The 27,985-nt window shown below is 39.5% G+C and overlaps 1 protein-coding gene and 1 long non-coding RNA gene across 2 annotated transcripts in view; one reads left to right on the top strand and one right to left on the bottom strand.

The window, feature by feature from the left end:
• LOC114456338 (latent-transforming growth factor beta-binding protein 2-like) overlaps positions 1–27,985 on the top strand; it is a 117,257-nt gene that overhangs the window by 32,572 nt on the left and 56,700 nt on the right. Inside the window, exons 4-8 of the mRNA XM_028438029.1 lie at positions 12,796–13,061; positions 15,011–15,193; positions 20,257–20,463; positions 23,390–23,673; positions 25,033–25,135. Of these exons, the coding sequence (XP_028293830.1) occupies positions 12,796–13,061; positions 15,011–15,193; positions 20,257–20,463; positions 23,390–23,673; positions 25,033–25,135 (1,043 nt within the window). The remainder of the gene's footprint in view (positions 1–12,795; positions 13,062–15,010; positions 15,194–20,256; positions 20,464–23,389; positions 23,674–25,032; positions 25,136–27,985) is intronic.
• Positions 32–14,256, bottom strand: LOC114456377 (uncharacterized). Its single transcript, XR_003672820.1, has 3 exons — positions 14,152–14,256; positions 713–862; positions 32–146 (listed from the first exon to the last, which is right to left on the bottom strand). It is a non-coding gene; the product is annotated as an uncharacterized LOC114456377 (long non-coding RNA).

Below are 27,985 nucleotides of genomic sequence, written 5' to 3'. Positions count from 1 at the left end.
CACAGCTTTCTCAGAGGAAACTGTGGTCATAGTGGGAGTTCTCCTTGTTAATCATGGACCACTGGTTGCTTTCACTCCCTCTGCAGAAAAACCACACCACCGGCGTTGCCATGATCTCCTGTCAAATCGCGTTGGTCAGCCTGCACCTGTGTGAAATTGTACCATCATCACGAGTGTTTTGGCAGTAATGACAGCCAAAATACTGCTTGTATAAAGCGTGAGAACTTAAGGCAAATATTCTAGATGTTAAAAGATAGGAGAATAAATTAAACAAGGCAGTAGCTTTACAGCAGTTGATACAATGGACTGTGTGTATGGTATGTGAGACTCTGACTTAAAATTATATTTAAAAATTCAGCCTTGGAACTTTTTCAGGCTGTACCACCTGGTTTTGATGCCAATGTGTTTAGAATTCTCCTCTTGTCTCACTTTTCTATTTGCTGCCAGAACAGAAGAGGCCTACAGATGGGGAATTTGGTAAATGTAGAGTAAAGGGTAAAGGGCAGGGCATTTCCCACAGGTTGGATGAGAAGCATCCCTTTGAATGGCTCTGTATCTCTGTATTGAACTAGATACATTATGATCTGTATCTATGGGTTGTCCGGGAATGAACTTGTGAAGGGTCGCGTAACTAACTAGCTTCCATGCTAATGTAATGAGCTTGACCTGTGACCTAGATTTGGTTCTTGGTAAGCTTTTTCACTATACTTACATGAATGGAAAACCGTTGCATGGCTTCTGTTTTGTTGGGCTGGAAAGCATCATCATCATCATCATGGACCACAGCTACTGGGAGTTTGAATAGAGCAGAGTGCAGACTCAGCTTTGGATCTCTCATGTCCTCAAGTGAACCTTTCACATGCTGTAAATGAAAAGAAAATGCTGAGTCTTGCATGTGGAATACTTCCAATATGGATTCAACCAGGTCTTCTTCTGATTATTATATTCAAATTTAGAAGACAAAAGCACTGAAAAGCTGCTGCAAACACAAAGCAAATGATTGCCATGAGTGTTTGGCCTCCAGCTATTGATTGCCACAATATGAGTCTGAAAGTGCAAAAAAAAAAAGATGCTAAAAATGAAAAAAATGTTGTTTACAGAGCAGAAAAAGTACCAGCACAGCAACAGGAATATTAAAGCTGCTGGGGACAAAAGCTAACATTTTTACAACAAAATGTAGGCCTCCTAGTCAAATAAATTTAAGGTATCGCTTCCAAAATTTGGGAGAATTTACTCACAAGCAAATGTTGAAGGTTGAAATTGCTGATCACAAACATTTGTTTTTGACTCCATCACAAAAATTGGGTTTGTTGATAAATGGTCATGGGACTTGAATGTTGGAAACGTTTCAGTCATTCCTTTGTAGGATTGGGAATCCTATAGAAGAATTGCAAAGATGGTGGTGAAGTGAAAAAGTTTCTTTAAGAAAAGTGTTTTTACTTGTTCAGTTTTAGCGTGATTTTTTTTTTTTTTTGTGTTTCTTTGCCAGACAAAACAATATTTGCTATTTCTCTACTGGTTTGTTTATTGTGTGATGTTAAATTTCAGACACATTCTGGCGTTTCCGTTAAAAGCTACAAAAACATCGGCTATTGTTTTGGCACAACTTTCTGTAAAAACACCAGAAATGTAACTTTGACAGTGTTTTTGGGTCACACTGGCATCAGTAGTGGATGAGAACAACCTTTTGAATGAAATACCGGTGGAGTTTTTAAAAAGAATCATCCCCAGCTGCTTTAAGAAGGATTCAAGGGTATATGTATTATTTTGTAAATTCAAATCCCACAATGCCTACAAAAATACCAGAGATTCCCATTCACCCTCAGAATCATAAGAAAGTCCTGGGGTTCATACCCCATTAGTTTGATTGATGAGACATTTTTCCTCCCAGTGTATCATTTGAGGACATGATACAATAACAAACCGCATGTTATAATCGGAATCATCTGCCTCAGCGGCCTAACAATGGTCTGGATTGTCTCTGAGCTGCATTTACTAACCAGGACTGAATGTTACTCAGTATTTTGCTCACTTAATGACCTGAGGTTAAAAACATCAAGTTGAAAGGAAATTTCTAATCATCACATTGTAATGCAATAATATATCACACAGGATTTTTTTGTTACTTTATCTTTCCCCTTTTAGTGTCAGTTTGGAACTGTCCAACAGTTGGGTCAAATTAATCACAGATCCCAGTAATACAAAGTAGGGGTGTACTGATCTGATATTGATATCGGATATCGGTCCAATATCAGCCAGAAAACGAATATCGGATTTTATCGGACTGCGTCTAAAATCTCCGATATAAGTGCTTCGATAAGTTTTTGTTGATTTGACCCCGCCCTCAGTTGTTCCCACCGTATACTGACAGTATAAATTAACTAAAGTGAACTTAAATTGTTGACTATTGTTCTCTGTTTGAGTAACATCACTTGATCAAGCCTTTTTCTAACATTCCACACTACAAAATAAGTAATAAAAGTATGCATGATGCATGCTGATATTGTATCGGACCGATATTGGTATCGGCCAATATGCAAAGTTGCAATATCAGTACGGTATTGGAAGTTAAAAAGTTGTATCGAGACATCCCTAATACAAAGTGGGTTGAACCCCTCTTTAGCGCTTAACTGAAACATGTAGCATAGAGAGACAGCAATAAAGTAAAATAAAACGCTACCACGATCATTTGTGATGCTCCGTTGCCTTTTCTCGACACATTCTGACACGTGTGTGCTTGTCTTACCGCAATAGACGCACCACGTTAAAAAAAAAAAGCCATCCACTGGGGATACCCTAAATTAGTTTTTGGACTTGCTTTTGTCTACGTTCCCTCCCACGATCTGTTTTTGGAAACTATTTCAGATTTGTTGTCAAAGCATTCTGACATATGACACTGACAAATGCACGACCTCAGTCAGCACTTTGTAAAGACACTTCCTGCTGACCTGTCTTGTGGTGTTTTACAAAATGAATGATTAGAGCAGCTACAATAAACCAGGGAGTATAGAATGGCTTCTGAGCTCGCTATACCTCCGAGCAGTTAGATTCTGTCCCCTGAACCACAGCAACCACACGCCGTCATTTCCATCCAGACTCTGGGGTTTCTTCTACCTTTAAAATTCCATTTTGTTAATGTGGAGGTGAAAGAAAAAAGACAGATTGGCACTGCTACTGCCCCCCTGGAGTTAAAAAAAAAAAAAAAAGGAGCTGTTTATTTCACGGTTCTGGCCTGTGATGGAGCAGACAGCAGTAGTCATGTGTTTGGATCATGAAGTCTCTACAAACCTCAATGAGGTCAGAGTCACAGAGAAACCATTTTTCATGCAGACGGTGGGAAAAGTTATAGCTATAGTATTATATGAAACTTCATCTGATAATTTGTCTCTCAAGCACTTTGGCTCATCTAAACAGCATAGTCCATGTCACTACATTTCTTTTGTATATTTTGTATGCATGATCCAGTTGTTGCAATAAATTAAAGCGGCGGGATGAAAACATTCCCAAATCCATCCAAACTTCTCTGTAATTCATTTCACCCAGACTCTTCCTGCTGCTACCAGCAATATTCCTGGAAGGCCTTCCAGATGGAGAAAATATGATTCCATCCAGGCTACAAAGCGAGTGTGATAAGCCCGCAGACACACCCAGATTTTTACGAGGGGAAATATTCTACCGGGACCCCTAATTATCCGCCTCATAATGGAGAGAGAAATTATCAAGAAGGACTTAAATGCTCACTGATGTGCCTCCTTTTGTAAGCACGTATATTCAATTCAAATCAACTTTATTTGTATAGCGCAATTTACAACAAAGTAATCTCAGTGCTCTTATCAAAGTATAAAATTCATAATAAAAAAGAAAAAAACCCAACAAGATCCACATGAACAAGCATTTAGCAATACCTACAGTGGGATAATGCATGAGGAGTAAATGTGTAACTTGGAATTAGTCAATTACTAATTAAAAGGATACATTTTAGGTGCAGGATGACAGATTATATCACCTTTATAGGCATACGTCTTCTGGTATATTGGGTTTTTTATTTACCCAAAATGAATACTTTGTTAATGAGCAAACTGTGTGTGATTACCTCACGAAATGAAAGGCCAAGAGTCCAGGCCTTAAAACATTTACTACTGTAAAATGAGTTTTCACAAAAAGCTGTAATTTAGAGAGTTTTAATGTGACGGAGGTCAGTCGAGAGCTATTTCTGACTTTTCAATGAACACAGTTGACCTCGTTGCTATGTGGAACATACATTAAAAACAAAACAATAAAAAATCCACCCCAAAGTTAAATATTATACTTATTGGCACATGCTGAAGATCAAACCTCAGTGTTTTTATTGGGAGAAATGCACAAAGACCTCAGCAGTGTGTAAAGGGCTGGATGGGAACGTGCTGCTGTGCGAAGTGTGAGAAATGCGACATGTGACCGCAGTGGGGTGTGACCAGTGCTGCTGCAGATGGCTCAGTCACCGACTGCAGAGGCAAGGAAGGGTTCGTCTGTTGGGGACCTTAAATTTACAGCTACAGTGGTGTTGTGCCAGTATGTATATAGAGAACTTTAAACCCATCCAATTAGTTTCTGGTATGTAAAGGGCACCGATGCTTCTGCAAATTGCATTTGTTTCCATAGAAAAATTACCAATTAAATCCGGAGAGCAGAACTTCCACTGTCATAATCGTTTACTTGCGTTGATTTTCCGCAAGACGTCAAGTTAAAGAGAGGGTGATGCAGTTCAGGGAGATGTTACTTAAAAATGACAAACTCCAAATATTTTGCAAGTTTATTGTAACGTTTTTGCGATTTGGTTTGAATTGTAATTTTGTCTTTTTGGTTTGTATTCGTAAGTTTATTATTCATGGGTTATGGGCTCAAATCCCTATGGGGTTTTATTTCAGCAGTGGTTTGCTTTGCTTCCGTTCTTGTTTTTGGATATAGTTCCTGATTTGTTTAGGTCAGGTCCGAGTTTGTTAGTTTTTTGATAATTAGGCCTGAGTGCCACAAGCTGGTGAAGGTCCTCTTGCTTTCATAATGGCCACACTACAAGTGAAGGGGCGGAGCTTATGCAAACGCCACGTGCTCGTCAGTGACCAGAGACCCTTGTCATGTCATGGCATGCCCCCACGCTTTTCGGAAATGTATAGTTCATGGTACTCAAAAAGAGGGAAACGTTGTTATTGGATTTTTTGTTTCCCGGTGTCGGAACAAAAAGTAGACCATGACAAGACAAAAAAAAAATATTATTAAGACCATGCCAAAAAATACACAGGAAGTCCAGAATCATGAATTGAAAATTGCAAAATTGCTATTTTCGCTCATGTTGTATTTTAACGCATTTCTTCGCGGGCGTTTCACTGACAGGGTTCAAAATCGCTGGAGATCATCTAGAGAAGTGGGACACCGAAATTCATCCATGGATTTTTGATAACTTTTACGGTGTTTGCAGGGTGGAGCTGTGAATTTTGGGCAATGAAAAAATATAATTTTTTTGGAAAATGCGGCGTGGCGCAGCGCAGGCCGGGTGGCGCAGCGAAAGTGGGGCAGCAAAAGCAGCGCGGTGAAGGCGAGGGCCGTTTATTGCCTCTTGCAGCTATATTTTCTGTTTATTCTCAGTTTTGTCTCTATGGATCAGGACTCCTGTATATGTCTCTACACTCCCAGTCTATTCAGCTTGTATATTTGAGTATGAGTAGGTTGGCTTTCCTCTCTTACGACTCCACCCACATGTGCCCAATTTCCTGATTGCCTTCTCTGTCCTATTTAAGGTGGGAGTGACAAGTGTTGTCCGTACTCGGTTGGTCTGTATATTGATTTTTGGTTGGACTTTGCTTTGTTTGTCTTCATTATGCGACTGAGAGGAAGATTTTTTTTTACATTTTTTTTAATGATATTATTGTTGATTTAATGTTTTTACTGCTGATTTGAATGTGCTTATTGATTTTAAACTGTGAAATGTTTTCTGTTGCACTTTTTAATCATGTAAAGCACACTGAATTGCTGGGTGAAATGCGCTTTACAAATACATTTGCCTTGTTTTGGCATCTGTTTGCTTTGCCATTTGGAAATTTGACATTTACATCAACATTTATTTTATTTGCCTTGACATCCGTCTGATTGTCTGCTGCTTTATACATTTTCTACTAAAACACCAGGATCTTGCCCCCACGACCCAAACCTGAATAAGTGGCAGACAACAGAACAAAATGGACTGGAAAATAGTAATATGCCCGTTCATAAAGGGTTAAAATACATGGAACACAAAAATTTTATCCCCTATCTCAGGGGCTCTGAGTAATGTATCAAATAATGTAAATCTAGCTCATCCTCCTTAAAGTATTATCAACAAAAAATAATCAGATTAGTAATTCCTTTTTAATGAAATATCAGATATTAAGGATTAATCCCTATTAGCTGTAATTCTCAAGTGAACATATCATACTTGGTGGCACACGTCGAAATGATCCTCCAATATCTTTACAGCTAATCTCTAAGACTTTCCCTTTTCCTTGATATTTTCTAGTTAATGTCATGGACGTCACAGAGATTCATACCATCGTTGAATTTGTACTTTGTCTCTAATGTTGAGTAACAGCTCCTGGGACCAGTTTCAGCAGTCTGCACTCTCCTTCGTCTGCGAAATGTCCCACACCATCTGTTGCAAAGCCTTCCAGTGAAAAAAGTCTCTCCTGACAGTTTCGTATTTTAAAAGCGAGCGCAGTAAAGATTGAACATTTCTGTACGTGTTAAAGTGTCTCCCCAGTGTATCTGTACCTCATCTGAAATACTGTTCCTTCTACCTGTTGCCTTTCTTTCTTTTTACTGGACTCAACCTGAGCCCTGCACTCTTAACCATCACTTAGCCCCTTGATAGAAACCTCTTAAAAGCACTGGAATTGGACCAGTACATCTTGTTGTTTCAGGAACGGTTTGTGCTAACTGTGTTTGAAATGGTTCACACAGTGCTCCCCTCTGACTGCAAATGTCCCAAATATACTCGTAAATCTTTTCATTCATTGTTGCCAAGAGTGTTTGCAATACAACGTTTTCATTGTTTGACCTGCTGTTTGCTCAATTTTTGCTGTTCCCTGCGGTCAGATTAATGACATGCAAATCCAAGCACAATATTTGATCAAAACAACGTTGTTAACACTTCCAAAGAATGAAAAAAATCTGTGTCAGCTTTTATTCACACTTTCCTTTTGTTGCCATAACCAAATAGCCTCTAATTGCCCCTGATCTGTGCTGTTCTTGTGCATTTAAGCCATTTTGGCTGATGCTCCTTACTGGAAAGAGGGCAGTGGAACATTGAAATATTTTGTTTGAAAAAAGAAAGTAATGACTGGATTTCCCCTTCACCAAATGAAGCAACTCTTGTGCTGGATGTTTCAGGTCCAGTGACCGAAGCCTCACTCTAAAGGTTGTGTCCAGTCCAGTGTGACAAAGTGACAATGTGTGACCCAGACTGAGATACTCATGCCGTTGTATGCCATTTGATTGTCTGCAAATATGGCAAATCCAGCAAAGAAGACCAGCTTTTTGTCTTTTACATTAGCAAAAAACATTGGGTGTGATTTATATAGACCTTAATGTGTTTCTGTGGGAAAATCATTACAACTCTAACATTTTGGACAATAAGCAATGCAAAACAAAGGGCAGCAGTCGGGATGTCTGCACGAGACACATTAAGATCCCAGTGTGTTTTGTTTAATATCGAAATGTATTAACAAAAAGGAGGGAAGCACCTAACAGTGAATGAATCAGCCCATACCTTAAAGCACTGTGCTTTGCATAAACACTGATCTGGCCTCATTTGTCAGAGTAAACGGCTTAGAATGTAAACAGTTTTTAAGGATCTGGGTCACTGAATAGATGTGTGCGTGGAACAGTGTTTAGGGTGAAGAACATCATCAGATAAACCCAGATTTTCCCTGTCTGAGAAGTACTTGTCTCCCGCTCCACTAGAGGGATATTGTGGCCATCATACCTCTGGTCCTATGTGGGGTGCACCATGGACAGGGCACCAGTCTGTTGGAGAGCCAACAACCCTTTAACTCTAATTAAGCAATCATTTAGTACAGTGAGAGAAACCAGGCCCACAAAAGCTCAGGAAGGTTCAAAACCAATTGGTTACATAAATGTTAACCTTCAATATAATAGCTACAATATTCTACAAGTAATTAATTAATTAATTTAATTAATTGTTGTTTTTTTCAATTAATTTATTTTTCTCTTTTTTTTTTCTTTTCTTTTCTGTTTATATTCTATGTATTCATGTAAGTGACTTGTATAAAATTGTTGGAAAAAGGTAATAAAAATAATTAATTGGGGAAAAAATAAAAATTAAATCCGGAAATTTGAATCTGATATCCAATATTTGTTTTCAGGCTAATATCAGACCGATATCGATGTCGGATCGGGACACACCTAGATGTTAGTCATTTTTACTCTTGAATTGTTGAAAGAAGCCTAATGTTTTTCAATATCCTGCTCATCCCTGCAAATAATTTGACTAAATTTTCCCATATTTGTTAAATATAGTCACTACCTGTCACCTATTGCTTGGATATTATTGGTGCCTTATATACTCTACATGCATGCTTTTTATTTCATTTATACATGAAAATACAAAATAGCACTAACGTTGAAATTATTTTATTCCCCACCTCTGCGGCCCACTTGCGATCAAACTTGTCCGTATTTGGCCCCTGAACTAAAATGAGTTTGACACTTCTGCACTACACCAACATGCTGCCTGTGGTACTTATATTAAAAATACATCTACTGTACATCTTGTCAACAGATAGTGGGTTGGATCATTTTGATAGAAACAAATATTAGAAGTAGCAACACAAAATATATATTTGTATTCTCTGGGGCCTTGGTGCCCAATGAGAATCATGGTGATCTGGAATACCTAGAAAACCCCAAACTCACATATACATACACTACAATAGATCATTCAAAATGACCTAAAATTACCCCCAACACACAATCATTCACCAAGCTTTTATAACCCCCGTCAGAAAACTTGATCGTGTCTGCTGTCAAAATGGTGACCTGATTATGAAAGCAGTAATCATCGTCTAACTGTAAAGAAAAATGTCAACCTTAAGTTGACACTGGCACTCAAACAAGAACACAAATTTAAGTTCTTACGGCACAATCCCACCAGGCATTAAAACGTTTAAAAGCTTCAACTCGCACCAATCAGTTACGTTGCCAGTTGGGTCTAATGTCTTCTACTCACAGCAATGGTTACGGAAGGCCCCCGCGAAGATGTGGGTTTGACTTTTTGACTGTCCTCCAGTTCTCAGTTTTTTTTTTTTTTTTCCAGTGAGTGACTGTGTGATTTTTGTTTTCCAATCACGTCTCCTTTCCTACTTATCTGGGTCAAGAGACTGGGCCTGGACTGCCTTTTACACTGCTTGTCATTCCTTCGCGACAACTCATGTTCACATGTTGTAATGTGGTAGTGAGTCCAAAGATACATAGCAGCAGAGTGCCAAATAATACTTTTGTTGAAATGCACTGAAAGATCTTTAGTGTTGTTTCCCGGACTTTGACATTTCTTGGACTTTACAGTGATGTGTAATTTCCTCAAGTGTGATGAGAGTTTGCTCTAGTTGCCTTTCATACATGTAGTACGAATCGTAATTGGTGAAAGTTAAAGTGACTCCCAGTGACTTCATTTCTTAGTTGGAGGCCAGAAAAAAGATCTAAAACATTGTAAATATTAGTCTTTGGCACAAACATTTTTGACTTGTACTAAAAAAGATAAGAATAGACAGACATTCAATGTGGACAAACATGAGACGCACACGTACTCGGTGCAGAAACCATGTTATTCGCATATGTGACGCTTGAAAAATTAAAAAATGGCAATGAATGAACTGCTGTTAAGGCTCAAATAGTTCTAAGTATGTAGAAAACTTGTCACCTGAGGACGCGGTCGCTTATTTAAGGAAACTCACTTTAAGTACAGGTAAACGATTGCGGGACCCATTCAGCGTTCCTGAAAACAAGTGGCCATTTGATGTGGGCTCCTGGCCCGATGTTCAATGGCCAGACATTTATACATATCTGATAGAAAAACCCAGCGTATATATGAAAGAAAACCTAAAAGCATTTAGTCTCTAGATGCTTATAACTACTTGTTATAAACGGGCAGGTAGGCGGTGGACGACTTCCGTACTAACTTCATATTGAATTGAGAAGAAGTAGTTAAAGCTCCTACTCCTGATAATTTTTCTATGGGATGTGGAGATGTAGAGTCAGGTGCATAGAAGTGTTTTTACTTCATTCTGATATCACGTGGGAATACCGGGAATGAACTAGAACAAAAATAGTGTCAAGTGAATCCCTCTCCTCCTTGTCTGGAAAAAGAAAAACTAGAAATCATGGTAAGAATGAAGTAAAAGCACTTCTCCGCGTCCATTTATGGAACTCTATATCCCACAATGCAATACTCAAAAAATGTCAACAGTGTTTTTGGTGGAGATGAATACACACTTTCAAGTGGGCAAATTTAATAAATGATGTTTGATTCTAGAATGACACTAGAATACTTGTAGTCAGAATTATCCTTTTATATCACAGTGATTGATTGCTTTTCACCTATCAAAAAAATCATATCCATTCTGATCTTAAGAAGAAGGCCCCATACCACAGTTGTAAGCAAAGCTACTTCATAGCCAGGAGGTCATTGGTTATTGCTCTGGTTGACACATTCAGCTTGTCCTGTGCAAAAAGTGCACACACAGATAATGTGTGTGTTTGTGTGTCCCTTTGAATGTCTTGTTTAATAGGTCCATGAAGGACTGGCAGCCTGTACAGAATGTACACTACTTTGTCTACTTTGTGCCTTGCATCAGGGGACTGTTCGAAGTTCCTGTTCTTCTGAAGGTGTCTGTCTAGTGTTATTGCTTGTGACCAATAAAAAATAGACAATCTGAATGGAGTGCTGGTTAAACTAAAACACAAACAGATGAAACCTGTCTCAGACATTTGCTCATCTTTCCTGTTGGCAACACACAGTATTTAGTAAGCAAACAGCTTTAGTAATAAAAGCTGCTATTAGTTCTGTACATGTTTGTTCAGCAGTTCTCTGGTCAGTGATTTGATTAGAACAACTCCTTTGGACACAAAAATTGAAAAATGACTTTCAGTATCAGACTTTGTAATCATGGCAGACGATTTTTTTAAATTGCTTTTAAATCACCCAGAACAAGACAGGGGAACAGGTCTTCCTTGCACTAGAGGGGCCTTTAAGTTCCTAATGATGACATCAAACATACAGAACCAGTTGTTTTCCCTCCATGCCTCGTGATCTGCTGGCAAGGTGGGTCGCGGTGAGCTCATACACGGAGGAAGTAGCTTTGCTAATGAGAGCGAGTTAGCTGGAGAGAGCAACATCTGGCTCTGACCTGGAAGTATACCGGATGCTTTCAGGCCAACTGTCACCGTTGATGGAAAAGGACCTGATTATAACCTAAAACGGACAAGGTTTCTAGGTTTGCCTCGTTCTGCCAGTCTTTACTACCTTGACACCAATGCATGTCACATTCTGTCTGCAGTACACCACCCTGGAGATCCACAATCTGGGTCAGCAGCTGTCAGCCAAAGGTTGTGTTCTCAAATGGTGACGTTAGAGACAATTATCCAACATTTGTCTCATCTCTTCCTCCCCCCCCCCCCCCCCCCCCACCTTCTCATTTAGTGTCCCGTTCCTCTCGGCAGAAAGAATGCAGTTTATACTGTGTGAATAAAGAGACCTGCGGAGACTTGTACTGCTTCTAGCACAGCTGGGACAGGGTGTGTTTGCGTTTGTGTGGACACAGCTTTTGACACAAGTGTTTCTTTGGTGTGATCATTATTGTTAGTATTGTATTAGTTGACAAAGTGGGTTTAATGTGTTAATAGATGGTGTGTGCCTTCACCTCCACATGTGATGAATCCTCGTGCTATATATATCAGTCCACGTTACAAAGCCGCAGGTGTGCTGTGTTCAGTTGTGTGTCTGAACAAAACAAAGCTGAACTGAAAAGAACAGACTGTGCCAGAGTTGATCAGAGGGATTTAGAAAATATATTTTAGTAAGGGATCATCTGCCAAAATCAGTTTTAGACCACAAGGTAGGCAAGTACACCTCCCCAAAGTCACTTTCTTTGATCGAATTTCAACCCCAAAGTTGCGCAAATAAGAAATAATCTGTTGTAACCCAGTTTTGATTATTTTCCAGTCAAGTGTAACAGCCAGAATATTTCTCCCAGTTCGGCCACACTTAGACAAAAGAAAGTTAAAAGTCTACTCACGCAGACACAGTGGATGACGGAAAGATTTTGACGTCATGGTGGAAAGATCTAATGAGGTAATCAGACTCTTAAGTCCGACCAAGCATTCACAGATTTACACAAACCAATGTGTTCCAGTTCTTTTATTATTTTATTGATCGGTAATAAATTTGAAGTTATGGTCACTTGTCTCTGACATCCTGCAGATGTCGATTAGAAAACTTAAAGACTCGAAACAATTTTATGATGTTATCTGTTTCATTAAAACCAGATCATTTCCTAATTATTGCGCTTAATCCATGAAATCAATCAGACATAAAAATGACTTCCTCAGCAACTTTGTCTCCCAGGAGTATTACTGTCTGTTGCTCCACTGGAAGTGATTTCACACTGGTGTGCAGATGCTGATGATGGTTATGTCTAGCTTCCACACGCAGGATATTATCTATTCGTCTGATGTCATTTGGTTATGGTTTTGTGTTAATGTGACTGACAGGACCCAAGTGAAACGCGGACCCCCGGACCCTTCACCTCAGCAGACTGGGACCTCCCGCACTGTGAAACGTTATCCATCGTTCTCTGGCCCGATTACCTCCAATGCTTTGCCGAGTAGCCACGGCTACATCACTGGTCCTGCTAACGAGCCGAGGAGCCGGTATGATCACAGGAACGGACAGAGGACCGTGCACGCTAATGGTGCACACAGACCGACCAATGGCAACCAGCTGCATGGGTACTACAATAACGCCTTGTTACCAGCAGGTGAGAACTTCAAACCAAACAAATATTTTGGACAAATTCACCACAAACTATCAGTATCATTGCTCAGTTAAATACTATATTTTCTTCTAATTAATTGAAACATGATTAATTAATGCTGTCGAGGCCATATTATCACACTTCTGACAATATGAGAAATAATCAGCTACATTTTACAAAGGAGACTTACTTACTATACTTCTATAAAAGTTGCTTGGTATTGAAAAATAAATTAAAAATAAATAAAAAATCCACTTCAAATTCCGCTCATTGTTTTTCATTTTTAGATCATGTCTTAGGGAACCAATGTTTGAGACACAGTTAGAGGTTTAGGAGGATATAAAATTATGGAGAGGGTACATACATGTTATTTAACCAAAATGCAAAGGGGGAACCACTGCTTTACATCAAGTCCAAAAATTAGAGATTTTATCTGACTGCATTTTAAATTTCCAATACATATATTATAATATATTTATTCAATTGTAGAATACTGTAGATATTATGTTGAAGGTTAAAATGTATGTAACCAATTGGTTAATAATAAATGGGTCAGTTGTTGTTCTCTGTTTGAGTAACATCACTTGATCAATATTTTTCTAACATTCCACACTACAGAAAGTAAGTAGTGAATGTATGTATGATTCGGGCTGACATCGCATCGGATCGATATAGGTATCAGCCAGTACTCAAGGCTGCAATATTGGAATCGTATCGGAAGTGAAAAAGTTGTATTGGGACATCCCTACCATAAATCACAATAATACACCTGAACTTCCCATAACAAACAAGGCAATTTAATAAAAGGAAGGAAACCATATAATTTAGCATAAGTAAATATAAGCTACTGTAAAAAGGAAAACCGTACATCCAGGTGAACCAGACTCAGTGGTGAGGAACCATGTCGCGTAACCAGTAAGGGTTGGAAAACTTAAAAAAAGAGAGACAACAACAAACACCAAACATGTTTTAAATTACACATTGATGGGATGAAAAACAGATTAAGGCAAGAAACAAAATCGAATGACATGAAGCTAAAGGCATCCAGTGTTCATATTTAAAACACATGAGGAATACCGAAATAATGACTTACCTAGTGCAATAAAACGGCTTCCCAGCAGCTTCATATCGTCAAGTCAGGTTAACTAAAAAAAAATTCAAACCTTGTTTTGAATCTATAGAGGGTGTCACCACTTCTACGTTGTGGGGCACTTTGCAGCATCTCCATTTGTTTATACACATCCCGTATGGTCACTGTTGAAGGAAGCATTAGTCAGGATGAGTAAAACCTGGCATTAACCCAAGCTGTGCTTCCACCCACCTCAGTCTCTGGTGGTCTGCAGCAGACGTTAAGAATCAATGCTTTATTTATTGTCGTGTACATGCGTGTTTTATATTCGGGGGGGGGGGGGATTCTCCTGTATGCCTCTTCTCTGACCTGACAGGCACTTATCCATCAGGTTTTCACCCACAGAAATAAGAAAAACAGACCATGTATTGGAATGTCTTCCACTTTTCTCTTCTTGAGTCTTTGTCCAACATACACAGCTGTCTGTTGTTCTAGTTTCTCTTGTTTTGCTCTCTACCAGGGAAACGGCTGTTGAACAGCTTCCCACTATTACACCACATTCACTTGTACTTTTGCTTGCTTTGTCTCCTTCGCACATACAAATCTGAAACACCTCCACACGACGATAAAGTGCTTGGCCAATAGCCCGCTATCTAATAGTGTTCCCGTCCTCATCTGCTGGCCTGTGCCACGGCTCGCTTCCCTTCAGCGTGCCACTGGCCCATTGTCAGCACACACCCTCACACTTATAAACCTCCCTTTACCCAGATGAGGAGTGTGTGTCACAGAGAGGCCGACAGAGGAAGGATGCAGCTCGTCTTTGCCCCGTGTCTGCTGCTGCTGCTTCTGCTTCCTTTTAACCAGGTGTGCGTGTGCTTTCCAGGAGCCAACCTCACGTCCAACCTGGATCGCATCAAGATCGTCTTCACGCCGATGATGTGCCGCAGAGTGTGTAGTGGCGGACGTTGCTACAACAGCTGCGAGAAAGGAGACATCACCACAGTTTACAGCGAGACGTCGGCCCAGCAGCAGCAGCAGCAGCCAAAGAACCAGGGCTTCAGATTATGTAAGTGTCAAGAGGCCTTTGTAGTATTCTTCACTCATCTGCCAGACTTCAAACATTGCTATTCCCTCTGGTTTGGTGCAAAATTTCTTTCATTTTCTTTCGGACCTTTTAAAAGTCTCATTGCTTACTTTCTTATTCCATTCTAGCTGTTTTATTGGGTGAGCTTGACTGAACGTGGCTTCCAAAGGCATATTGTCTAGACTAAATGCCACAATCACAGAGGAGGCAGAGTAGAGCAGATTAAAGCTCAGAAACTCTCACTGTCAAAGGGAAAGAGAGACAGATTAAAAGATGGCAGTGCAGAAAAGGGGCTAATCTCCCCTCGTATGAACGCACGTGGAGCTGGTGGTCCCACGCTCCACACACTTAGCCCCGGCTCTCTGCGGTTTACACCTTGCGGTTGGCCCCATCCGTTAAGCATTTAACATGCGCCCTGAGAGAGCGAGGACAAATGAAGGAGTGGAGAGAGTGGCAGAGAGAGAAAGAGTAGCAGCACGGACAAGGATTGCATTAAACCTGCTATTTATTCTGAAGGCTTTGCTCCAAATCCACACAGCAGTGTCCATGGGAAGAAAGGGGTGGTCAATGCCAAGGGGAAGGTGGAGCCCCCTCCCCTGCATGTTTCTTAGTTGTCTCATCAGTTTTAAGAGCACAGCTCAGACTCAAACTAATTAATACCTATGGACATGAGGTGAAGGGTGCACATACCACACACATACATATATAAGTCCTCTCCAGTTACCAGTTCCCATAAATACAAGTCAGTCAGCCCACAAACAGGCAACCACCCTGAAGCACGGGCCTCCTTAGGGAGGACCCAAGCTGACTTATGAATATGTAAACAGGCTCATGCTGCAGATTTATGTGCCCATTAATGGGGTTTTGAAACACACTGCAGATACTCCAAACACTTCAACATCCTGGCAAAGGACTTCTACACCATTACATTCCCTGGCACCTCGAACTTCGTCTTCAGTGGTTTGTTTTTGTGCCCCTTCCCCACGCAGAAGCATCACCAGTGAAATGAAATGGCATGTTTAAAAGGAGATTGCTTTGCTTTCCATTTACTTTTGCATCCTGTTATTGTTTGAGTGTGCGTGCAGGTCCAGGAATGTCAAGTGGACAGCAAACAGTTATCTCATGCTCTTGTTATGTCGCCCTCGTGGTGCTGTAAAATCTGGCAGGATAATTATAACAGGCTCTCTTGATACACACCCTGTGTACAACACTTTAAAGTCTGATATTAGATTAAGTAGAAGTCTGTTTATTGAGTGAGAAGTGTGTGTGTGTGTGCAGCATGCCCGTCTAGTCTGCCAAACGCACAGACAGGTCGGCAGACGGGCAAAGTAGGTGCGCGGAGTCGAGAGTAGGAAGTTGTCTAAGAATAGTTGCTGTCCCGTGCTTTGTTGGTTCGGTGAAGAAATGAAGGCCAATGCTGACACGCGTCCCCACATCAGGAGGTTTTAATAGCCTCGAGATGATAATTTAGCTTTCTGTGTGTCTAGACACTGACTGGATCTTCTCTCCCCAACTTACTTAACTCTGTTTGATCTTTTTCTATTTACAATGATCATCTTTCTTTTTCTAAAAAAAACACATGTACCGATTATAACTTCAAATGTGCTTTTTATTTCATGTCCTATTTTTTAAATCTCTTTTCCAGTACAGGCCTCATGACGTTACATAATTTAAACAGACTCAAAACCAAGATTTAAGAACTAAAGTGCCTCCTTTTTATGTAGCTTTAGAGTCTTTCCGACGATATTTCTGAAAGAATGATGGGCTTTTCCTAAAAAAAAAAATTGCCTTTATTCAAAAGGTTTCTCATGCTTTATCAATCAGGACTGAAATGTGAAAGAAAGCAAACACTTAAAACACTGGTGTTATAACGAATCAAATTGAGGAATTCCAGTAATACAACAGATCTAATGTTACATAAGAGCAGAAGCAGAAGCAGAACACCACGTGCATTACAACTTGTTCAGTTTAGCAGTAGCAGGAAGAACGGCTGTGTATTACAGTTTTCTGTGCTGGGTGAAGATGATGAATCTGAATGTGTTATTTGCTTTGAGATGACTTTGTTGTAAGTTGCGCTATATAAATACAGTTGAATTGAATTGAATTGTTTCACTATCAAAAGGATAAAACATAAGTGTGACAAATTATATGGTGGTTGTAAATATTGGTTGGAGGAAATCATTATTTATTTAATGTTGCACAAAAACCAAGACTTGAATTGAGACCCATCAGTTCAGTCCAGGTGTTTTACCTGAATATTTTGTTCTTCAACTGAACCTAGACCTATAGTGCTGCCACAGTTTGTCCAAGCAGGGTTCACATTCTCCTCCTTAAGAAACTCCCAACCGTTCTCCATCAACCCTTGGGATGAAAGAGTCCATAACCGAGATGTTTTCAAATACTGAGACCAAGCTTTCTCACGTTGAATTGACTTAAATCACATGAATTCCCCATTCTCAGCCTCAGTTTGAACTTCAATCTGTGTTTCTTTCACCACGTCTTAAAGTCTAAATACAATCAGATGTTGCAATATTCTGTATATAACTATACATGTATTAAAGTTGCAACTAAGAGGATATTGATAGGATTAGGGCAGTGTCACATTTATATTGGTCTATACATGCCAATGTTTCACATTTAACCTGCACTGTCACACACAGAAGCAGTTTGGGATAAAGGATTTAAAGTTAACCTGCAACCCTCCAGTTAGAGATTTGCCTCTTTAAACGGCTCCTGTAGTGAATTTTAATTGCAGGCTTTACCAAAAGATGGTGTAAAAAACATCAGGTTTAGAAAGTTAAAGTTTGTCAGAAATGCTTGTGAAGCAGCAATGAGTACTAAGAATCTGACTTTCTGGGGGGGCGGGGCTATGGTCAACGGTGTCTTTTTTTGCTTTCGATTATACTCTGAACCTGGATAAATCCAACAGAATAAATCAGAATAGTGTAATTAAATGGATCTTGAGCTCGGAGTGCTGACTCGAGAATTCGGGCAGGATCCAAGCAGCCCGAGTCGATTCAAATGACATCCTAGCAAAATGGCGGCACACACACACTTTCTCCTCAAATTTTACTTGTATGTGTCGTCAAATTTGGTGTTATTAAAAGTGCAGAATAACTTTGTAGTGGCATTTCCATCCCCACTGAGTAAGAAGTGATGCCCGCATAGTTTAATGCATTCTTTCTACAGTCTATGGTTCAATGACGCATGCAGGATACCCCTTCACTAGCCATAGTTAAAGTATATGACATTTTTCTCTCTCTCTTACCCTCAAGGAGCTAATATATTTACACAGCAGGCATTTTTGCTAAAAACAAAAATCAGCTTACTGTGGCCAGTCAGGTTTTCTGAGCTTACTGAATAAAACGCATTTACCCTGGAGGTCGAAATTGACGAACCGGATCTTTCCGGTTTCCGAGTGCAATTGAACGCAGCATAAGTCATGAGATTTGAAGTCATAGTATTGTCTGATTGGCTGAGTTACAGTGTTTTGCTCATGCGACACAGTGCCACAGATAACCTGTCATTGGCCAGCACTGGGTGTATTGTCTGATTGGCTGAAGCTCAGCCCTTTAACTATTAGGTCACCACTGCCAAGTTCAAGGTAACCACTGCCTTTCTTTAAGGTTCACAAACTGCGGGGTCCTAACATTACAATGAAATAATATATTATTCATGTTGTATTATTAAAAGTTTAGTTTTGGGAACCAACCATATGTAGTTGGTCCCCATAACTACATGTGGGGACCAACTAATCCAATCCACCAATAAAACCAACTGGGAAGTGTGATGGCTGTTTGAATAGATTTAATATTATGCAATAAAAAGTGCTTCCATTCTTTTTTTAATTAAATATATGTACAAATATAAAATTTATTGGTAATACATTGAACACATTTTAGGTTACTACAAGACTAGTGCAAGTACTCTATGTTCATTTCTACTACAAAGATCTACAATATTTAAGTGGAAGCCTTCAAAGAATAGATCATTCCAATGCCATTCAGGTAATTAACATAAGGATTATAAGGGGGTTCTTGGAAAAGTGTCTCCCTATAAGGGTTCCCTAGATCCAAAAGGTTTCAGAGCCCCGTCTTTAGGGATGTGTGACCAACAAAGACATCAAAGAAAATAATTAACATCCTCAAAGAATACACAGTAAGTTTACAGCACAGTGTGAGACTGTCATTGCGCTTATTATTGACAGCCCAGAATTGCCTTAGGGCAGGAATATCATTCCCCAGCATGCATTCAAATCCCCAAACTTTTACCATTCACAGCCTGTCATAATAAAAAATACTTGTATTGTTCTTGTTTCCTCATGACGGGATATTTCTTTTTATTTATCTGTCTTTGATGTTGCGAGCAAGGGAAGGTCAGGTCAGAGTGAATGAGGGTAAGAACACGTCGGCCCTGTTTGGTTCTTGGCTGGCACCAATCAGCTCGGAGATAAGCAGTGGAAAGAAAATGCTGTCGGACACCATCTGGCTACTCATAACGCTTTTACTCTCCATGACAAATTGTAAACTATAAATCAAATTTCACACCATGCTCAGAGTTCACTTAGCTTTTAATTTTCACCCCCTTTAAAATGGTACGGTTCTTTAAATTTGAGGAAAGTTGTTCTTTCTTTCCCTTCTCTTCCAACCAAACAACCTTTCCGTATAAACTTCTGCACATTGCATGTACTTTAAATTATTAACAGATGAATCATTCACCAATCATTCAACCAATCATCAGCCATTTCTTGTGCATGTGTAAATGTGTAATTACAAGAGTCACAACATGTCGATGAAGGCGGTGCAACATGTGGAGCAGTGCCACAGCTCTGCCCTCCAGACAAAGTTGTATAATCCTCATGTGGAACGAGGTATTTGGGAGAAAACAACGCAACCATTGGAATGTTTTTTGCCCTCATTGTCCTCACAACATTCTATTAGGACTCCTGTTCTGCCTTTTTACCTCCTGTATATTAAAAATGTCTGATTGTTCAATCCTATTCATATAGTTTTATATAAACTCTTGTCCCTTACTTTTCTTTGCAGTCTTCTGTCAGCTGCCCTGCCTGAATGGCGGTCGTTGCATCGGACGTGACCTGTGCTGGTGTCCATCCAACGCTACTGGGAAGTTTTGCCACCTGCCATCCCCGCCTCCATCCACGCCTCATCCCAACAGGAACAAAGACACCAGCCACCATGGAGGAAATTCTCCATCCCACTCAATGTACACACTACCACTGTCCAACCAGCAAGGTGACTTCATTATAGGATGAATATGTGTGTCTACTTTACAGCAGGGTAAAACAAATAATCCTTCAATGATAAGGCCAGCAAATTCCATATCTTTATTTTTTTAAGAACTTGTAGAATACTGGTAGATGGAAACGCGTTAAATCTGTTACCTTTGAACACCTGGAGAATGTAGCACTCATAATAGATCAAATGTAGCATGATTTAACATGTTTAAGAATGTGTAGAAATCTGGTACATTGAAATAAATTAAATCAGTTACCCTTTAGACTTGGAGAATTTATCACTCATTGAAGTTTATATTTGTAAATAAAATGTTTCAAGCTTCTCCTCCAACTTCGCAGTTGCTGGTTTGCGTCTTTTTATGTTGTGACGTCGTCTTCGAAGGTCTTAAAACTAACGAGCTCATTTTTAAAATGTAAGGAGTAGAAAGTACAGATATTTGTTTCAAAAAGTAAGGAGTAAAAGTAAAAAGTCATCAAAAGAAGAAATGCTCAAGTATAGTACAGATACCAAAAAAACTCCAGAAGTACTGTATCAAAGTATGTGTACTTGGTTTCTTGTCACCTCTGGAGGTGGGTCATTGTGGGTCAAAACCACACCCTTTTATCTGTGAGGCATTAATGCTACCTAAAGTTGTTTTATTGTTATCTGTGAGTTGCTCTAAACCTTTACCTGTGTTTACAGTTTGATAGATTACTATACTATGATATTTACTGAACAAAGTGGTTTGAAATCCAAGTGCGATTAATGTTTATGTTGGCCAGCAATGGAACTTGTTTTAAGTGGAATAACTAATATATGACTCAGAAGTTCCAGTTTTGTTGTTGAACCGTTTTTAATCCAAACTAAATGGGCATCAGTCAAATTTATCATGAACTTTTCTAAGACAATCCAGTCAAGGTTTACAGTATATTTTTCCTGTTATTGCTTTGTTGTACTCAACCTTTTAAACCAACAATGGAGGTCTGACTAAAAGTTGTTTGCGATGATAACTAACATTTTTAAACGGTACCTATATTTAATCCAGAAGTTGTCCTTATCCACTACTGATACCAGTGTGACTCAAAAACACTGCTGAAGTGATTTGTTGGTGTTTTCATGCAAAGACAGTTGTTGACAAAATCACGGCTGATGTTGAAATTTTGCCTTTCTATGGCAACACCCGAATACGGCTGAAATCCGAGTGACGTCATATCACACGGAACACCGTAAACACACTAAAACAAATGTGACAACGAATCACTATCTTCCTTTTCTGGGAAATAAACAAAATAAATCACAATAAGAAGAAAGTAAAAATAATTGTTAAAGATTATTCACTTTGGTGCTGTCTTGACATTCTTTAAAGGGACTCCAAATCCCACAATGCAATCCGCAAAAAGTTCAACTCACATGATCATTTGTCAACAAACCTGTTGTTTTTAATGGAGTCAACCATAGTCTTTTAAGTGGCAACTCCAACCTTTGAGTAAATTTTAAAGTTTTTTCTTAAGAAATGCCTTCGATTTATTGATTTATGAGGCCTTCAGTATGTCTTTATCTGTTTTTTTTATTGATCGTCGCAATCAGCTTTAATTAAAGGTCCCATATCATGTTATTTTTCACCCATCTCCATTTGTTCTAAGAACCCCCAAAACATAGTATTTGATGTTTATTTTCCCAAACTCGCCTGTTTTCCAGAGTTTTAGCTTCTGTGTAAAGAAAGTGACATTTCAAACAGGCTGATTTACAGCCTTCTTATGCATATTCATGAGTGGGCGTGTCTATAGACGAGACACTGACTTCCTCTTCCCCGCACAATGATGTAGGGTCAGAGAACGGCCCACCCTCCTCCCACCCACTCTGTAGCCGAGCTCATGCTGCTTTATAAACACGAGACGGAGCGTGGGGGCGGGGAAATGCTCACTTTTGTGGGCGTGTCTGTTTACATGTCAATCACGGCAGAGAGCTTCCTGGAGGCGCGGCTTCTCCAGCTCAGTGCTGCGTCAAATTTGTCTTCGAAGTGGGAACGCGTCATGAAATTGGAGTGAGGTGTTTGGGCTTGTGCTGCAGTAAAACAGGAGCAAATCACCCTCTAACTAACGATTGAGGGAATAATGAAAAAATCACTTTGGGCATGTGTATGAAGCCCAAATAGCACTTTATGATATTTAAAGCACAGAAAAGTTGATTTAACTTACCATGGGCCCTTTAAAGTAAACATGTGATAACACACTTGAACCTGAAAACAGGTTAGAATCAGAAAAGAGAAACATCCTAAATTTATGTTGAGAATGTGGCAAAAAAAAACCTCCTCCAACTATAATTTCTTTATTTCCTCCACATTTCCCTGTGCTCAATTTGTCATCCTGTCAACCTGTAAGCAAAAACAGAAGGCCTGTCAAAATTAGTTTAAATTACCCTTAAAGATATATTGTACATTGTATGGTAAAAGCATGACGTAAAAAAAAAAAAACTACCAAAGTCTGTGCTATTAGGTCACAGCAAAAAAATGTGGCCCATTCTGTCGGCATGTGTTACACATGGATGGAGATGTTTTCATGTGCCTGAGTCTTGATAAGGTCTTCTCCTCACACTCCACTGTGTGTCCGTGTGACGATGATTCATGAAAACTAGTCAGGAATCTTCGGAGAAAAAAAACCCTGGCACTCCCTGAAGATAGATGTTTCCCTTCTGTCAGAAACACAAAAGAGTGCATTCTCTGCATTGCAACATCTTCCAACATTGTTAGATGTTTTGTTTTAGGTTTTTAATGAATTGATTTAAACCAGAACATTCCAAAAATCTTTTTTCTGTGTAGTTTTGTTAAATCTCCACTAAACCGTTCAAGCACACACACTGACTGCTCAGTACAGGGGGGAAAAAGAAACACATGACAGAAATTCCATTCGAAAAATATAAATCTTCTAATGTTCTCCTTCCTCAGCCTCACTCCATCCATCCTTGGTGAACGTTCACATTCAACACCCTCCGGAGGCCGAAGTCCAAATCCACCAGGTAGCTCGAGTCCAACCTGGGCAGAGACCAGGCAGCACAGAAGGCGCTCACTCGGTCCAGCAGCGCTCCCAGCCTGGAAACGGACACGAGCACACCATTGAACATGGCAACAGACAAGCACAAGGCAATGGTAACGGGAACAGCCATTCTACAACTCACACCCATCAGAATGGACACGTGGGCAGATGCTTTCAGGAAACGGTGGATGGACAGGTACTATGAGGACACCATTACAGCCATGCATACTCTGTCATCAATAACAGATATAGGTCAGCTGAACTATTACTGTCAAGACACTAAAGCCAGTGAAAGGATATGTTTTTACTACAAATGTTATTATGTTCTCATCCATTCACCCGATGTCCGAGCAGCTGTCCTAAACAGGAAGGCAGCCTGCAGGAATGATTTATGTAACATTCACTTCTAGAATTCTGACCACACTGAAGCTCTGACCGCACTGGTCATCTCAGGTTTCACCAGTTACCCAACCAAGACAATAAGTTATGATTCATTTAAAGGACAAAGGTGAAGTTCACTGATGTGATAAAGCTGTTAAGCATTTATTGCTGTGTGGACAAATGAGTTTTCATCCAGTATGCCCCTCTTTGCATACCCTAGAAACCACAATGGTTCTTTGTTTCTTTATACATTACTGTCACTTTATAAACTAAGAGTTGATGGATTGTGTGATTGATGAAAAATGGCAAAGTAGGGTCAAACCTCCCCACCCAAATTTTAATGCGGACTACAGAAGTGAACTCTGGTACGGCTGAAGGTCAAGGTCTCAGTTTGCTTTCAAATTAACCCTTGGTGCCTTCTTCTTACAGTTTGACTGTAAGCAAATGATCAAAATAGCTGAACGTAGAAATGTTGCCAGCAGCTGTAAGTAGTGTCTGACGTGTTTTCGATCCTTACTAGCTTTAAAATAGTGCAATACCTGGCTTGGATGGTGAAAACTCCCTTGTTTGTTGACCTTACAGTTTTATTGAACTGTCTACAGAGTCTACAGGTGAATTTATATCTTTACAAAATCAATTTACAATAATTGATAAAGGTGGGACAATATATACTGTAGTGCGACAAAATATTGTGATATTAAAATGTCACTAGATGTATCGTCAAAGGTTCGAGGAATAACGCAGGGGGGTGTAAATCCACATGATCTACCACATACCAGATTGTATTGAGTTGAAAAAGCATGTACGTAAAATAAAAGCATGGTTATTTCCAACTGCACTTTTTTGGGTCGTATTGTTATTGTGAGCCCATCATCGTCTGTCTTCTTGTATCATGAACTCACTGTATCGTCCTACCCCTAATATTGATTATCACATAAATTATTGCTGTGTGTTTCTGCTGATCATCAACTTTATTTTCTATTAGTCAATTGGACAAAACCCAAAAGAAGCATAAAAATGTTTATACTAATTTATAATTTCCTGTTTTCCAAACAAACATTAACGTGGCATTAAATCCAGTATGCCTGTTTGCTAATGAAAGCTTCCGAATGTTATTTATTCATGTGACAAACAAAGATAGTGTGTGTGTTTACGCGAATGTGTTTCATTGTAGTGCGGCAAGCCTCTGCCTGGCCTGACTAAACAGGACGATTGCTGTGGAAGTGTTGGTTCCTCGTGGGGTCTCAACAAGTGCCAAAAGTGTCCAAAAAAACCAGGTATGCCCATCTGACCAAACTCATGAGGTTCAGCCCAATTCCACAATCTTTCAGTCAATGTTTTTGTTACAATGTTTTGATGCCTTATTTGTAAATCTCTTGGTTTGCTTATATTCCATCCAAACTGCCAGATTCAGTCCGTCTTAGTAGTAGTTTCATAATTTGAACATACTATTGATAGAGGCATTGGAGACACTGGAAAACATGTGCCACCCATCCAGATCTGCTGTTGTTTTGAAAAGACTCTAACTTGATCTGAAAGCCATGTGGGTTCTCTCAGACACTGGAGATGATCCAGTATGATGCCACATAGAAAAACTTGCCTAACTCCATGTCTTCCTCGTCTTTTTACAGCCGTGCCAACAGATGTGGGTTGGTTAACAGATTGAACCTATTGACTGTCTGGATATTGATCATAAACAAACATCACCTACCTTTGTTACTTTATATCCTGTATTAAAAAAGACCTTTTTATTATCTTTCCTGGCAGGCCAGATTCCTCATCGTCAGTCAGTGTCATGATGTCTTTGAGCTCACAGATGTTTCCCTCAGCTCCATTCTTTGATGTTTCAGAGGGCAGCAGTCAATACAATGTTAGCTCATTTCGAAGCTATTTCAGGTGGCAGCTTATTGAAAGCATGGCTCACATGCAGGTGATGAGTACAAATTAAACAATGAAAGAGAGGAAAATATCAAGTTAGATACGATTCTGAAACAGAAGTCTTGGTCGGAACTTTAATAAGGGATAATCTTAATGTTTTTATTCTCACTTTGGACTCTCAGCCCTATTCTTTAACTGCATTCCTTGTCTTTTGACAGAGATTTTCTCATCGAGAGGTTGGGGGTTCGATCCCAGTACCTGACTATGTGTCGAAGTGTCCTTGGCAAGACACTGAACCCTAAGTTGCTCCCAGTGATTGACTAGCGCCTTGCATGGCAGTTCTGTCCCATTGGTGTGTGAATGTGAGAGTGATTGGGTGAATGAGCTGTTATGTAAAGTGCTTTGGGACTGCTTCAGTGTGGGGATAAAGCGTTATATAAAGCAAGTCCATTTACCATTAGTCAGTTAACAGAAACCTCATCAATATTCCTTTGACCCAAGGTGAAAACAGGCAAACTCAAAATATCAGTAGAACATTTCTGCAAGGGTTTCGCAAACTTTCCTAGTCAGAAAGGATTTTATTTTCCAGGTACAGTTTAAAAACAGAACAAGGAATTTAACTTGGTAGTTGGAGTGAAGAACACACATCAACACACCATGGTGTCATTTGCGGCGCCCACATATTTAGATGAAATGTGGGACAAAAACAGGAGTACTGTATGTGTTTAAGTCTCCTCCACCCACAACCCTCAACATATCTTGTTTGTATTTTCACAGTCTGGATATATGTCATCTGTGGTGTTAAATAGCTTGATGGGTTTTCCCCCAAAAAAACAAATAAGATAGAGGATTTCATGTCAATGTTGTATCAATAAAGCGGAACATAGTGTGTGTATGTGAAGCGGCTCAGATGCCACTGTGTCCCATCTCAGTGGGAGTCAGAGCCTGTAGGAGCCAGTGCTTTTAAAACATTCATGATGATGATTCCTGGTCCATAATAAAATCCAGATCAACCATAGCAGCCCGCTCCCTCTTTCTGTGTTTCATGACGAGGTGGAGTTTTAAAACAAGCTGTGCTCAATGCATTTCAAACCGGTTCATTCCATTATTGTGGTATTAAAGATCAATGTGGAAGTGGTCAAAACAACCCAGAGTTTGGGAGCTAACCAATTGCTTATTGGGTCAAGAGAGTCTGCCAGGGCGCGGTTTGGTTACTCAACTGTCCATTCAAAGCTAATTTCAAAACTGGATCCTCTGTTATCCTTAACAAAATAAAATCAGGGAGTTGTGATAATATAATGAAACGGTATGGCCTCAGCTTGCCTTTTGCTCTACTATTAGCATAACGCTCTCAGTTGCATGAATCGTAAGCCAACAACTTCAACACGGACCCGATTAAATCTGTGTGATTGAATCAGCCCTATTTGATTGATCAGATTGGAGAACATATTGTAACCCTGTTTGTGATTAGATCAGATCAGCAAACAGAACCTTGGAGTTATTCATACATGGCACGCTGGTTTCTGCGCAAGCCTGTTACATAAAGTCACAAAATGAAGCTGCACCAAATTGTGTTTGTAGAAAACCGGTGATGGCACACAAGTTAGAAACAAGTTAAAAGCATAAAGACTCGCTGCCCCATTGGTATCTCTGAAGTTCACATCAACTCAAATGAAAACCCTTATTGATTAAAGACGTTTAGATTTTCTTCACATTAAGTCATCCTTTCCAAATCTCACATCTAGTTTTAACGGACAATCTGACATCCATTAAGTGGTCAAAGCCTGTGCGTTGTGGTTTTTATTAGCTCCTGATCAATGAAGAACGCTAGTTAATAATCAACAAAAGCCAGAAATATAAGACCAAGACACAAACTGGAACAAATCCACTGAAACTTGCCATGTTGATTAGATAAAGACAACACTTGACTTTTGTCATCATTTGATGTATTAATGTTGACCTTTTTTTGACAAGCTAAATGGAAATTATTAGCTAGGAGGACACAGTAAGACTATTTATGAATAAATCCCACTATTTATCAGATTTTGTAATGCAATATAGGCTAATTTAAGCTTTTTTTCAGTGGCAGTTTTCCATTGTGTTCTTTATTTCAGAAATAGTCCATGTGGTGAATTTTTCCACAGGAGACTATTGAAGAAGAAGAAGAAGAAGAAGACTATTGAAGATTGTTCATCTGTTTTCAATGAGTTAGCTGCAGTCCACATCTAGAAAAGTCTGACAAAACTAAA

Source organism: Gouania willdenowi, chromosome 22 (genome assembly GCF_900634775.1).
Source record: "Gouania willdenowi chromosome 22, fGouWil2.1, whole genome shotgun sequence".
Taxonomy (NCBI): Eukaryota; Metazoa; Chordata; class Actinopteri; order Blenniiformes; family Gobiesocidae; genus Gouania; species Gouania willdenowi.
The sequence above is the reverse complement of the archived record's forward strand: the minus strand, read 5'-3'. Positions and strand labels throughout refer to the sequence as shown.